The sequence below is a fragment of the Pyricularia grisea genome, assembly GCF_004355905.1.
Source record: "Pyricularia grisea strain NI907 chromosome Unknown Pyricularia_grisea_NI907_Scaffold_4, whole genome shotgun sequence".
NCBI classification, from domain to species: domain Eukaryota; kingdom Fungi; phylum Ascomycota; class Sordariomycetes; order Magnaporthales; family Pyriculariaceae; genus Pyricularia; species Pyricularia grisea.
Window position 1 is genome coordinate 2,324,620 of NW_022156718.1, and position 13,413 is coordinate 2,338,032.

The window sequence follows — 13,413 nt, forward strand, 5'->3', positions numbered from 1 at the left end:
GGTAACACAACAAACAGAGATCCAAAATCGATCGACCCTTCCAACACGCGTTTTTGTTTTTCTTTGAGTGTACCCACCTATCCATTACGCTGCACAACATCTTTTCTGACTTGTCCCCTTTGAAAGTCGTGTGCTCTAATAATAACTTATTCTACGAGAATATCTGTTTCCTCCTGGCGAATATGCCGTTTGGAAAAAAAGAATGGTACAAAACCGACAGGTTCAAGGGCAGCATTCCTGATATCTTTCGTCACTCTGCTGTCACTTCACCCACAACTCCTACCAGAACATTTTCTGATCCTGGAATCAGAATCAAATTGAACGGTATCGACTTTGATGTCCCGGAGAACGGTACACCTGGAGGAATAACGCCACCAAAGATTCAACAACCAGTGGAAGAAGTTCGACATCCCAATGCTACCAGCAAACAGCCAGCAGTCATGGATCCTGTCCTAGAGGCAAATAACCCACCATGTCAAGATTATGTGGGCACATCACCAATAGTCGATACGCGAATTCCGCCCAAAACCATGACCACTGGCGGCAAGGTCATCACGTGTGCAGACACGCAGGTTGACATCACCACAAAAGATCAATCATCTGACTGTTCTAGCGTCCATGGAGTTCAGCACGAGGAATATGAGTCCAAGATGAAGCCCACAGCCGTCACAGTAGAGCACGAGGACGCAGCCCCTACTGTCAAGAATCTACCCATACGCGGTATCATGCTCGATGGTTCCCAGGATCATGCAGAACCTGAGCCACAGTCGCTTGGTAGCCAGGAGAGTCCTGGTGAGGATCAAGTCGCAGTCCCCGCAAAGAAGAAGAAGAAGAATCGGAAACGAAACAACGCCTCTCAAAGGGGTCCCACAGCTCTGAACAAGATTCGGGGAACTGGCTTTGAGGGTAGGCTGCCTGCGTCCAAATTCGGGGGGATCAGTATCAACCAAGCTAACGTGCTGCGAATTCTAGATGGATTCGCTGATCCGCCCATGACTGTGGAAGAATTTGAGGAAGAGAAACGCATTTATGATCCGTAAGCGTGATGTGTAAGCTCATGATATCTTGGGGTGATATACTAACCCCAGAGCCTTGGCAGTGAGAGTCCTTTTGTCGAGTGAGTATACTATATTGGAAACATCCCTTACTGCATCTTCTCAAGTCACTGATGAAGTGCTCCTAGCCGTATCGAGGAGTGTATCCAACGTTATCGAGGTCGTCGACGACTGGATTCCACCCGCGACCTGATGTTCAGCCGTTACCTCAACATGGGCGGCATCGACACCTCTCAACGCCAGTTCACAGGTGCCAATGGAATCTCCAAAGACGACCTAGCTGGTTTGAGCAAGGCAGAGAAGCGCATGGCTGCCGCAAACGACGTCATTAACCGCAGAGGAGATGATCCACGCTGGTTCACACCTGGCGATGAGGGCTGGACAGTCGACTTTGCCGGTGTGGTGGCTGCTTACCTGTATGCACCATCTCCCATGACCGATAACCATCCTTTCGACGTCGGTGGCCCTGGCTAACTTCAAATTTCAACTCAAACAGCTCCACGCGCCTTCCATTTGACGTGGCGGGAGAACAAGACATGATCGTACTCGGCGTGGACACCATCCTCAACTTCATCAACTACGTCATCAAGCACGACGTCTGCCCCGAGTACGAAGATGACCTCGCCCGAGCCCGCGCCGTCTGCAAGCTGGCCAAGCTCGAGTTCCCCCTGATCAACAGGGCCCTCGCCGGCGGCATGGGTCAGTTCAACTACGCCTGCCGCACCATCTTCAACCTGCCCGACGAAACCGACTCCTTTGTCGACCGCATATCCGTCGACCCGGCCAGGAACCGCCCCGTGCGCCCCATCCTGGTCTTCACCAGCACCCTGACCCTCCTGGCCGACGTGTACCCTGCCGCCAGGGCCATCGACCTCCACAAGCTCCGCGAGCAGGACCCCACGCTGGACAAGATGGGCAGTGCCGTTTCCGCGGAGTCCCGGACGGATCACTACGAGGTGATGGAGACGCGCGAACCCGACGAGCCCGTCGCCCGCTTGTTCCGAGCCCTGCACAGCGGCGACAAGGTCACGGGCCACTACAAGCCGGTGGGCGTGCTGGTGGTCAGGCGCTGCATAGTCGAGGACGGGTTCGCCAACACGCCCAAACTGCACACAATGCCGCCGACGCCGAGCAAGGATGAGGCCGAGTCCTTCATCGTCGACCGGGACCTGCTCCGCTGTTTGCTGCCGGGCATGAAGCTGCACCTCGAGACGGCCAGGATCACGCATCCGGACTTCGAGCTGACCTTTATCAAGAACCTGCTCGACGTCCAGCCCAGCTTCCGTATTTTCCTGCCGCAGATGCTCATGCTAGATTACAAGAACCCGAGGGAGAATATGCGTGACGCCCCGAGCGTGGACAATCCCGACGCCGAGGGCGGTGGTGATGGAGATGCGGAGGACTGATCGCGCATGTGACAGTGTTTGCTCCTGTGCAATCACAGGGTACAGACAGTTCGGGTTTGAACGTATTTAGCCAAACTCCTATATTTTGGGCCAGATGTTGGCCATGGTTCTGCGCATTTTGGAGCTTTGTCGAAAAAGGAAAAAAAAAAATAAGGGGAAATAAAATAAAAAAGAGAGAGAAAGAGAGTCCGTATGTATTGTGGCTCATGAATGCTGGGCTATACAAAATAATCGGATTAAAAACCAGGCCAGGCTAGATGATAATGGACCGCTCGAGTGTGGTGGCGTATGGCACAGATAAACCATGGATGCAAGACAGCAAATGAACGAGACTTTTGAAACAACTCTGATGTTTGATTTGAAAATGTGCTTTTCCCATACATTCAAGCAATTTTGATGATACAGTAATCCAAAGCGGTATATGCTCTTAACCCCAGGTGCCACCACCACCACCACCCCTTCCTGCCCTCCTCTGCGCGCTGAGCCGCCAGTCGTTCTCGCCCTCGAACTTGTTGTACAGCGGCTGGATCCTCTCTTGTTGTCTCCTCTTGCTAAGCTTGTCGGAGGCGCTGACCTTGAAGAAGGTGGGGGCCGCGTCGACCAGCCATTTGGGCTCGATGCTCGTTGTGCAATGCATGTACTCCTTCGTCGTCAGCACCAGCGTGTGGTAGATGACCCACTCAGCGTGCTTCCCAAAGAGCGCCGAAGACGGGTGCAGGTACACCGGCGTACCCTCAATCAGCGTCCGGTAACCTTCCTGTTGATCCTTCCGTGCTGCATTGCGGAAGAAACCCGAGCACAACGCCTGTCGGACACGGTTCGTGTCGGCCCCGCACGACATCACTTGGTACTTGAAGCGCTGCATGATTCTTTCGATTTGATTACGCACGTCACGCGCCCTCGTCAATGCTCGGAACTGAATGAAGTTCTCGGCACACCAAGGTTTGCTGTATCGACTTTGCTTCCAGGCGTTATAGACGTTAAGCAGGGTCAGGTGGTCACCGTTGGGATCGTGGAACTTTGCCTTTTTGGCGTCCGCCTGCGTCTGCTTCTCTTTCGGTCTGTAGAACACATTGGGCAAGTTGAGCATGGCGACAATGCTGAGCATCTCGTCTGAGCAACGCATTTCTACCGATGCAATCAAGACCTTGGCTAGCGATGGCTCCATGGGAAAGTCTGCCATTTTGCGGCCGAGTCGAGTGAGAAGCCCTTCATCGTCGAGGGCAGAAAGGGCATATAGCTCTTCCAAAGCTGTCAACATTGTGTTGATGGGTGGAGGGTCCATGAAGTCAAAGTGCAAAAGGTCGTTAATGCCCATGGCCTTGAGAAGCAAAATGGTGTTGGACAAGTTTTGCCGTTGGATTTCAGGAATTGAAGTCGGTAACATTTCTGTCTGAAAAGCGGCTTCGGTATAGAGACGGAAGCATTTGCCGGGCCCGGTACGTCCGGCACGCCCGGCACGTTGGTTTGCTTGAGCCTGAGAAATAGGGGTAACCACAAGCGAATCCATGCCGAGCTTGGGATCATAGGCGTTCTGCTTGACGAAGCCGGGGTCAACGACGTAGTAAATATGGTCGATGGTGATAGATGTCTCGGCGATGTTGGTTGCAATGACGACCTTTCTGCTGCCAGGTGGTGCAGGATCGAAAATTCGACTTTGCATCTCGTTGGGCAACGCAGAATATACAGGTAGAATAATTAGTTCAGGGACGGAAGGCCCCAGCGCTTTCATCCGTTCAAAAAGGATCTCGCAGCTGGTATCAATTTCTTCCTGGCCCGTAAGGAAGAGCAGAATGTCTCCAGGTGGTTCATCAATGTGAATCTGCATAACTGTTGTCAACGCAGCATCCAGATAATCCGACTCTGGGTCTTTTGAGTAAAGAATTTCGACAGGGAAAGTTCGACCTGGGATCGTGAAAATAGGGCATTCGTTAAAATATGCCGAAAACTTGTCGGCATCGAGCGTAGCTGATGTGACAATAATCTTGAGATCAGGCCTTCGCCTTGCAGCCTTTTTCAGGAGAGCAAAGAGAACATCCGTGGCAATGGTGCGCTCGTGAGCTTCGTCCAGCATGATGACGGAATATCGCTTCATATCAGGATCGATAACAATCTCACGCTGAAGCATACCGTCCGTCATGTATTTGATTCTCGTGGCAGGGCTGGTGCAGTCCTCGAAACGAATGGTGTAGCCGACCTCCTGCCCAAGTTCGCAGCCGACTTCTTCAGAAACGCGCTTCGCGACTGACATGGCTGCCACACGACGAGGTTGCGTACACCCGATGACTCCCTCGTTTGCAAAGCCGGCCTCTGCTAGATACTGGGTCAACTGCGTCGTTTTTCCAGATCCGGTTTCACCTACAACGATCATGATCTGGTTTTCTCTGACGGCCTTGATCAACTGCTCACGGAAAGCAAAGACGGGAAGTGACTCTCTCTGCTGCTTTATGGTCATGTTGGTGCGCTTGCCGAAAGACTGGTTCTTGGGTGCAATTGCTTGCCTCCATTCTGGAACGGCTTCACTGGGACGGTTCTGCATGGTACGTCGCATGTCGGCCGCAAACTTGCGCTTTTCAGGGTCTGCCATGGGATCTTCCCATTGAGAGGCCAAGTCAACCTTGCCGTTGGTGGCTGCGGCCTGAGCAGCAGCCTCAGCCTCTTGTTGTCGAATTTCCTTGCGTTCCTTGACCAACGAGGTGCCTGCCATGGCAGCACGGTTAAGAGACCCATCGGGTGCCTTGACTACCCTGATGGGCGACAGCTCTAGGGACTGCTTAGTCTGTCCAGCCAAGAAGGGAGGCTCTTCGTCTCGAATCTCAATATCCACATCCTCTTCCAGCTCCATCTGACCCTCACCTGAAAGCGCATTGTTGTAGTCCTCTTCCAGTTCTGGGTAATCAGAGGCCTTGGCAACACCGGAGGCAATCATCTGTCGAATTTCCCAGCGTTCAGGTGAGGTCATACGCTTCTTGTGCTTCCTTCCGGGCAGTGTGTTCTTGATGGCACTGAGATCTGGCGCCTTGTCTTCTAGCAATCCATTGCTGAGATTGTGCCTCGAACCAAGAGCCATGGAATTTGCACCGGAATGGAATGCTACTTCTGGCGCCAAATCCTCACCCGTTTGTTGATCAACCTCTTTCATGGACAAGCCGATCCGCGAGCCTTCGATCTTGATGACCTTGACCTTCACAGGCTGGCCTTTGCCGACAAAATCCGACGGATGGCTGACCCTTTGCCCCTCTGTGAGGGCCGAGACATGAACTAAGCCATCAACCTTGCCCTTGACACCGTGTATGTTGACAAAAGCACCAAAGTCCTTCACTCCTGTGACGTGTCCATCATATATTTTTTGCAGCACGGGTACATCATCCAGATCCTGCCTCGCGGACTTCTGGTCGTAGCCGTCATTGTAGTCGTCGTACTTGTCCCGCCGACTGCGGCGGCCGTATTGATCCTTTCCTCTTGACCTAGACCTTGATCTTGATCTGTATTGCTCTTTCCTTCTGTGGCGCGAGTCCCCGTAACCGGCTTCTGGACTTCGAGACCGTTTCCGATACGACGTCCTTTCTCCATTTCGGTCCTCCTTCCTGTAGTCGTCGTGACCATTAGACCCTCTCGAGGGATCCTTCTTTTCCGGTTTCCCTTTAGGAGCTAGGCCTTCAAGTAACGCAAGGGTATCATCGATCGCATCGGGGCCTTCGCCGCCAAGGGCAGGCTGGGTATCGGCAACTGCGAGACCCTTGAAGAGCTCGTTCTTCTGCTCTTGCGTTCGCCCTGTTGTTGTCGGCCCTGATGAATCTGCGTTTTGGCTGCTGTTTCTAAGCTTCGGGTGCATTGAACGAACCAGCCTGTCAATACTCTCGATCAGACTGGGTGGAAACTCGCACTCGCTGTCCATCCATTTCTTGAAGGCCTCAAAGCTGTCGCATTCCAGGCGGTTGGCTATGATGTAGTCGGCAAGGTCCTTGTCATCAACGCCCATATGATTCTTGAGCTCCGATGTCACCTTGGATACAAGGGACAGAAGCTCGAGGTTTTCCAGATCATCCATGGCGTCTGGTACGCCCCTGCGCGGACGTGGAGAGGTGACAAATTCAAAAGGCGCGCGGAATCAATCGATGGCTGATGAATTTATTAATGCGTCCACTTGCTCTCCCGAAGTTGTTTCGCGGGGAGGTCACTGCCGCAAGCAATGAAAATTCCAGCGGGTGAGATTTTGCTATCGTCTGCCCCGTCACTGGGACATTGAGGCTGTAACAACATTTCGTTTGGTGGTCGCGACTCGCGACAGGACAATCGCTTGGTTACGGCAACTTTTTCCTGGCTTAGTCAGGATCGCTACGTGCACGTGCCATGACTACTGCTGGAGGCCGCCTGTCAATTAAACCCATGTACGCGGAAGCTCAGCCCAGCGCGATCATGCGGGGCGAATGGAACCCACTTTATTACGCAACACACCTCACTCCGCTACGCTCCGCCCACTGGAATCTTCACCTGGGTCATTCATTCTCCGCAGTCATTTCTCTCGCCGACCCAACGCCTCGGTTCCCTCCGACCTCTCTTCAACTACATCATCAACATCAATCTAGTTCTTTCTGAAGCCCGCGCCTGCGAATTTCCTGTCACTCAAGATCGATCGGTTTCGATAGTTTCGACTATAACACCTCGATATGTGCTCCGCCGACATCTTTCTCGGCCTTCTGGCCATCCTCTTTCCGCCTCTGCCAGGTACAGTGACCCGCTCAACCCCGCAAGCCTGTATCCATTTGCGACTTTTGTCACGTTGAAAGTTTGGGCTCTAACATGTAGCGAAATTCTATACAGTCTGGGTGAAGCGCGGTCTTTGCTCTGGCGACTCCATCATCAACATTCTTCTTTGTATTCTTGGATATGTAAGTCATCAATCACACTGCGTTAGCATGTTCGAAGGATTGCCAAAGTGTCTAACCCGAATCGACAGCTCCCTGGTCTCATTCACTCCTGGTACATCATCGCGCGCTTCCCTGAGGAGCAGTACGAATATGAGCGTGGCTACAACCGTGATGCCGAGCGCGTGACCTACGTCTTTGTCGCCCCCAACGGCGAGAACCAGAACTCGCGCGGCCCCGCCCGTCAGCCCCGACCCAGCGCCAACAAGTCCGGTGCTGGCCCGACATATGGTACCACCAACAACGCCACCAACAACCAGGCCTCGAACTCGAGGCCGCCGCAGCAGACCAACGCTGGCGAGGGTGGTAGTGATGGAGCTGCGCCGCCGAGCTACGCCCAGGTTGTTGCTGGAGACAATAAGATCCAGACCCAAGACTAGGCTAGTTTGGGTGCTGAGTTCGGCCTGTCAAATCTGAGCGGTTTCATGGATTGAGATTTGGCATATCGAATTGCGGACGATAAGCTCTTACGCAGCCAAGTTCTGGCATGCGTGTGTATATTTTCATGCATTACTACACTCCTGGGCCTCTTTAGGGCATCTAGGGGAGGGTTCCGGTGTGTTCTGGCACAGGAGGAGTTAAACTTGGGGCATGTTCAGCTGTCTGTATTCCAGTGTACTGTTGTGAGATTCATCGCTGGGTTGATATTATTCCTAGAGCTCATGTTATTAGGCCCCTCAATTCTTTAATATCACGCAAGATATGTAGTACAGTTCGTTGTTGGTATATACTAAAGTTATCATACATTGAGCGCAAAGCTCGACCCGGCTAGGGCTCTTATATTACAAAATGTACACGCGATGCACTGAACCGTCCTCATTTGACAATCAAGCACGGCGGCCCCTCTTTCCTCGCTTTATGTGTGGAGGAAAGTACGGCACCTCCTCCACATTCTCAGCAGCAGCAATCTCCGCTCTGTCTTTGTCGCTCTTCTTCAGCACACCGTTCCACAACCTCTCAAGCCCCAGCTCCTCCCTCTTTCCCTCGGTCATCAGCTGCACGACCAAGGTAGTACCCTCGATCGGGGTGCCAAAACCCGTGACGCGTCCCTCGGCGTCGGTCCGGACGACCTCGTCCTCGGGCGCCATGGGCTTCCACCCAATGGTGCCGAGGTTCACGCAGATCCAGCCGGTGCTGATGCCGTCGTCGCCCTTGTCCCAGGCGGTGTCGCCCATGAGCTTGGCCTTGCGCGCGCGCCGCCGCATCTTGGTCTTGAGCTCGTTGCGGCCCAGCAGGCCGTCGGCGTGCGCAGAGATGCCGTGGCCCCGCAGCCACCGCACGAGACGGTCCGCCGACACGTGCAGGTGGCGTTCGCTGCGCGCCGTGCCGAACATCATGATGAGTTTGGGTCCCAGGGCGGGCGGCGGCTCGAGCGTGCGCAGGTCCAGGACCGAGAAGTCGTCCACTCCGAGGTCTTCGGCCACGAACTTGATCAGCGGCCCGACCAGCGCTGGGGAGTCGGCCGGCGTTGGGGGTAGGGGGATGTCGTGCGGGACGAGGGTCGGGTGGCGCGGCGGCTCGACCTCGAGGTACCAGGGGGTTGCGTCTGGGTCTTCGGGTTCCATGGGCGCTTCCGCCTCTGCTTCTGGTGATATTGTGGTTGTCTCGTCTGGAGTCCTAGCCTCTTCTATGATGGTCTCCTCCACGATAGTTTCCTCCAGCACCACTTCCTCAGGCTTCCTTGATGTCAACTCCTCCAAGTTGTCATTATTTGAGCTAGTTGTTGAGGTGGATCTGGGAGCGGTCGAGGAACCATCGATACTGCTGGAAAAAAGTCGCCGCTGGCAATGCGCAGCTGTTGCTCTAGGCTTTGCGACATGGAACAAGCTTCGTGCAGGACGTGAGAGAGGTTGACCTGTGGTGAGCAGATTGGAGACGAGCGACGAGGTTCTCGCTAGCCGTGCAGGGCTCCCAAATGTTGCACGGGATGCCATTGTGGATTCTGGGAAGGATGTGTGGTGGTTGGTTGGAATTTTTTGGGATTGGATGGTTGAGCGCAGAAAGCCGTTAATAGCTTGACATTTTGCTGCACGATGTCGTCGCCACTGGAAATTTTAGTGGGTCTCAAAGAAGTGCATTCAATCCCTGTTGCAGGGTTAGGGGTAGTGCAGTTTCCACCTTGGCTTGGGTGCAGGGACCCAGGTTATCAGGGTGGTGACGACCTGTAAATAAGCAATATACAAGTCGAAGAATGGTTAAGTGTAAGACATTTAAGACATTAAGTTTGATGGTCCATCTAAGTTATTGGGGGGACTGTGTCCTCCAGGGTATGTAGTGGACAGACAACTCGGTTGGGAATAGACTTGTGGACAGTTCTAGTTGAGCAATCACTGCGCAATTTCCCGAGCTCAATGGGAACAACTCAACTAATGTTTGAAAGTCACCTCATACCGCAGGTAACTCTGGCCAAATGGTGTGCTGACTGCCTCCAAAGCTCTCGGTGTTGACCTTTACCGAGAGACATCGGTCCAGTTTCACGCGGGGAAACATGTAACCTGTTTGGGGCGAACCACTGATGCTACCCCGCTCTTTGTGCCATACCTAGCATACCTAGACGTGATAGAGAGGGTTTACAAGCTCCAGCTCGATCGACTCGACTTGTATAAGCTCCCAATTTCTCAGAACATCCAAGTCCCTCGGTGATATTTTACATCAGATCTTCCAAAATGGCGTCCTCTCTCACACTACAGTCTACTGTCAAGCTTCCCAGCGGTCATGAAATGCCGCTACTTGGATTTGGTGTAGGCTAATGATTCCAATATCTACATTCACCCAACTCTTCGCTAGTGGTCCCATTAGCCTGGCCGCCGTTGAATGTTAATGCTAACTAAACCCAGCTCTGGCAGACGTGAGAACTCTATAGAGTCTATGCGCTGTGACGCATTCATGAAAAAAAGCTAACGGTTTTACACTCAAACAGCCCACCCGACGAAGCTGAGAGGTGTTGCAATGACGCACTCCGTCTGGGATACCGACACGTGGGTTTATCCCGCTCCATCTTGTACCTGGACTCATCATCTGACAAGCTGGCATTCTTCGGCAGATCGACTCGGCTGCCTCGTACCGTAACGAAGGCGGCTGCGGCAAAGCCATCCGCGCCTCGTCAATCCCCCGCTCAGACATCTTCTTCACGTCCAAGGTGCGCGTCATCACCTATGACGGCGCCAAGGAGCAGGTGGCCAAGACGCTGGCGGAGACGGGCCTCGACTACATCGACCTGATGCTGCTGCACTGCCCCTACGGCGGGTCGGCGAACCGCAAGGGCGCGTGGAAGGCGCTGGTCGAGGCGGTCGAGGCAGGTAAGGTCCGGTCCATCGGCGTCAGCAACTACGGAGTCCACCACCTCGACGAGTTGGAGAAGCACATGGCGGAGCTCGAGGCCGAGAGGCCCGGCGCCGGCGGCGTGCTAAGCGTCGGCCAGTACGAGATCCACCCTTGGTGTGCGCGCGACGACGTCGTCGGCTGGCTGCAGAAGCGCGGCGTCGCCGTTGAAGCCTACAGCCCGCTGGTGCGGGGTGAGCGCTGGGGCGAACCGGTGCTCAAGAAGCTGGCGGAGAAATACGGCAAGACAGAGGCACAGGTGCTGATCCGCTGGAGCCTGGACCAGGGCTTCGTCCCATTGCCCAAGAGCGTCAATGAGGATCGTATCAAGGCAAACACCGACGTGTATGATTTCCAGCTGACGGCCGAAGAGGTCAAGGAGCTCAAGACGGATGAGTACAAGCCTGTGTGCTGGGACCCGGTCACCAGCGGCCTGGATAACTAGGCTGTAGGTGGTATATAATTATCGGGTGGCCGAATTTATGTCAGTTTCTCAATAAGACCATTGATGACAAGCGGGAAGCTGGAAATGAGGGTTCGCAGCGTTTGAAAATCTGCCTAGACTGAGTTTTAGTAGCAATAGACCACTCGGACTCCTTGCTTGTCCCTCAGCCATCCAGAGTGACAATCGTTTGTGGGCTGAGATGAGAGGGGCCAGGTAGTATTCTCGAGCCCGACTTGCATGTTCTTGGCAATTTGATCCATTCCCTAGACATTATCTCAGTGTTTGGTGATTCTGCTCAAGCCAGAGCGACAGCATGCAGTCCCACAAGGTCAAGATTCCCAAGTTTACATGCTCTGCCAAAAGACATATCACAGGTTGTAGTTGTTACAAAGTTGGGACAACCTTGGGACTGGAGAAAGTTTAGACAGGGGCTAGGGGTTCACCGTCTCTTTGCCTTTTCACGTGACATTGGATTATTGGATCTCATGGTAGCGATTCCCAGTTTTGGATTCCCCACATCCACTTCAAAGATCACCCCCACACTTTTCCAGTCTAAGACTTGCTCTTCTCAGCACAACTGCCGTTATCACTTTTTTCAATTGCAACTTCACGCAGGCAAAGGTGAGTAGGTATAATAAGGCAATCAATTTCAACCGTAAATCAAGCTACTCTGAATATACAGCAAAACAAAAGCCACAAGTATTAAGTTCCGTCGCCCAATGGCTCTAGTCGCAACAACACATTATCCACTAATATCTATCTGTACAAATATGTTTAATATCATCTCGTCCACCAATTCCATGGCTACTATTCTCCGATTTACTGGAGAGCCATGAAACCCGCAATGGCGCCCAGGACGATGGAGATGCCGAGCTCGGGCTTGGCCAGGGCGGCAGCATTGCCGGTGGGGCTGGGAGTGGCAGAAGTCTGGCCGGCGCCGTTGCTACCACCGTTGCTGCCGCCGTTGCTGCCACCGCCGTTGGTGCTGGTGGGAGTAGGGGTGGCGGTGGCCTCGGTGACGCCGATCATCCTGAAGTTCTCGGTCCTGGTCTGGTTGCCGCCGGTCCAGACTACAGCGATGCTGGGCGAGCAGTTCAGGTTGTTGAGGTTGAAGCCAAGGGTGCTCAGCACGGGCGAGCAGGTGCTGGTGGCAGCCTGCACGGAGGTCCAGCTCGTCTCGGCCCACACGCTCACCTCGGACGAGAGCTTGACAAAGTCGGAGCTGACCGACTCGGCCATGCTGAAGGTGCAGTTCGAGTCCTGGAAGACCAGCCCGACGTAGGGGTTCAGGGGAGTAGGAATGGCGGGGAAGTTGCTCTGGAGGGCGCTGAGCGACGTGGCGCAGGCGTTGATCAGCGAGGTGATGCTGGTCACGTTCACGCTGGAGGTGGTTGCGGTTCCGCTTGTCTGTTGGCGGCGCACGAGACGCTCGACCTGGGCCGCAGCCGGTGCCTGAGTGGGCTCGGGCATGGCGGCGGAGAGGGCGGCGAGGGCCAGAGGAAGGACGGCAGTGAGCTGCATTGTTGAAGAGGTTTTTGTGGTGAGTGGGGAAAAAGTTGGGTTAATGGAGCTGAATGGCTGTAGAGATGAGCTGATTGGCTGTAGAGATGAGCTGATGAGTAGTTGAGTAGACGATTGCAGGCTGTGAGCGGCTTGTCTAACAAACGAATGGTAGAAAGGACAGGCGGTTGTCAGGTCCTTTCTATACTCTGCCGGAATCGTCGATCCATATTGGCACGGATGATTCGGCACATGTTACAGCATCGGCTTTCGTCATGGAACGAGATCCTATTCGCGATGCAGTTGCCATAGCCTCATGGATACACGCGTGCAGCTGAAAGAGCTACAATGTGGACAAATCGAAATCGTTTGCCCAGTCTTACACACGTCAAGCAAGTTGTGCTGCAGTGGCGCTGGAACGCCTGCGCAATTCGCCTGTGATTACGTCAACCAGGATCGGCGCCAAGGCACGGTAGAACCAGCGTCAGCAAGGCACAGTGCAGTCAGTGATGTGGGCGAATTTTGCCCAGAACGGGTAACCGGAGCTTTTGCTGGGGAAAGGGTGGTGGTATCCGCACCAAGACACCTGCAGATCCATCGGCTCCCCCACGCGACCTGGTACCGGTCTTCCGCCCGTCCCCTCCATGTTTCCAACTTTCCAACGGATTGCATATTACACAAGATGATTTTTTTTTCTTTTTCTTTCTTTGCCTGTTTGAAGTTCCAAGTACATGTACGAAACTTGACGTCTCACTTTC

General features: G+C 53.8%; 6 protein-coding genes across 6 annotated transcripts; 3 read left to right on the forward strand and 3 right to left on the reverse strand.

The window, feature by feature from the left end:
• Nucleotides 1-182: 182 nt before the first annotated feature.
• PgNI_07387 (uncharacterized protein) lies at nt 183-2,461 on the forward strand (the record flags this gene model as incomplete). The annotated part of the gene is made up of 5 exons (XM_031127400.1): nt 183-906; nt 973-1,036; nt 1,100-1,117; nt 1,184-1,471; nt 1,552-2,461. 5 exons carry the CDS (start codon nt 183-185, stop codon nt 2,459-2,461), a joined length of 2,004 nt encoding a protein of 667 aa, XP_030981626.1.
• Nucleotides 2,462-2,888: 427 nt separating this feature from the next.
• On the reverse strand, nt 2,889-6,512 carry PgNI_07388 (uncharacterized protein; the record flags this gene model as incomplete). Its single annotated transcript, XM_031127401.1, has 1 exon — nt 2,889-6,512. The coding sequence occupies one exon, from the start codon at nt 6,510-6,512 to the stop codon at nt 2,889-2,891; it is 3,624 nt and encodes a 1,207-aa protein (XP_030981629.1).
• A 406-nt stretch (nt 6,513-6,918) lies between these two features.
• On the forward strand, nt 6,919-9,339 carry PgNI_07389 (uncharacterized protein). Its single transcript, XM_031127402.1, has 3 exons — nt 6,919-7,189; nt 7,286-7,353; nt 7,422-9,339. Exons 1-3 carry the CDS (start codon nt 7,132-7,134, stop codon nt 7,767-7,769), a joined length of 474 nt encoding a protein of 157 aa, XP_030981628.1. The 5' UTR covers nt 6,919-7,131; the 3' UTR covers nt 7,770-9,339.
• PgNI_07390 (uncharacterized protein) lies at nt 8,217-9,323 on the reverse strand (the record flags this gene model as incomplete). The annotated part of the gene is made up of 1 exon (XM_031127403.1): nt 8,217-9,323. The coding sequence occupies one exon, from the start codon at nt 9,321-9,323 to the stop codon at nt 8,217-8,219; it is 1,107 nt and encodes a 368-aa protein (XP_030980983.1).
• Nucleotides 9,340-10,055: 716 nt separating the features above from the next.
• PgNI_07391 (uncharacterized protein) lies at nt 10,056-11,155 on the forward strand (the record flags this gene model as incomplete). The annotated part of the gene is made up of 4 exons (XM_031127404.1): nt 10,056-10,130; nt 10,227-10,237; nt 10,310-10,367; nt 10,433-11,155. 4 exons carry the CDS (start codon nt 10,056-10,058, stop codon nt 11,153-11,155), a joined length of 867 nt encoding a protein of 288 aa, XP_030980984.1.
• Nucleotides 11,156-11,974: 819 nt separating this feature from the next.
• Nucleotides 11,975-12,676, reverse strand: PgNI_07392 (uncharacterized protein; the record flags this gene model as incomplete). Its single annotated transcript, XM_031127405.1, has 1 exon — nt 11,975-12,676. The coding sequence occupies one exon, from the start codon at nt 12,674-12,676 to the stop codon at nt 11,975-11,977; it is 702 nt and encodes a 233-aa protein (XP_030980981.1).
• Nucleotides 12,677-13,413: the final 737 nt, after the last annotated feature.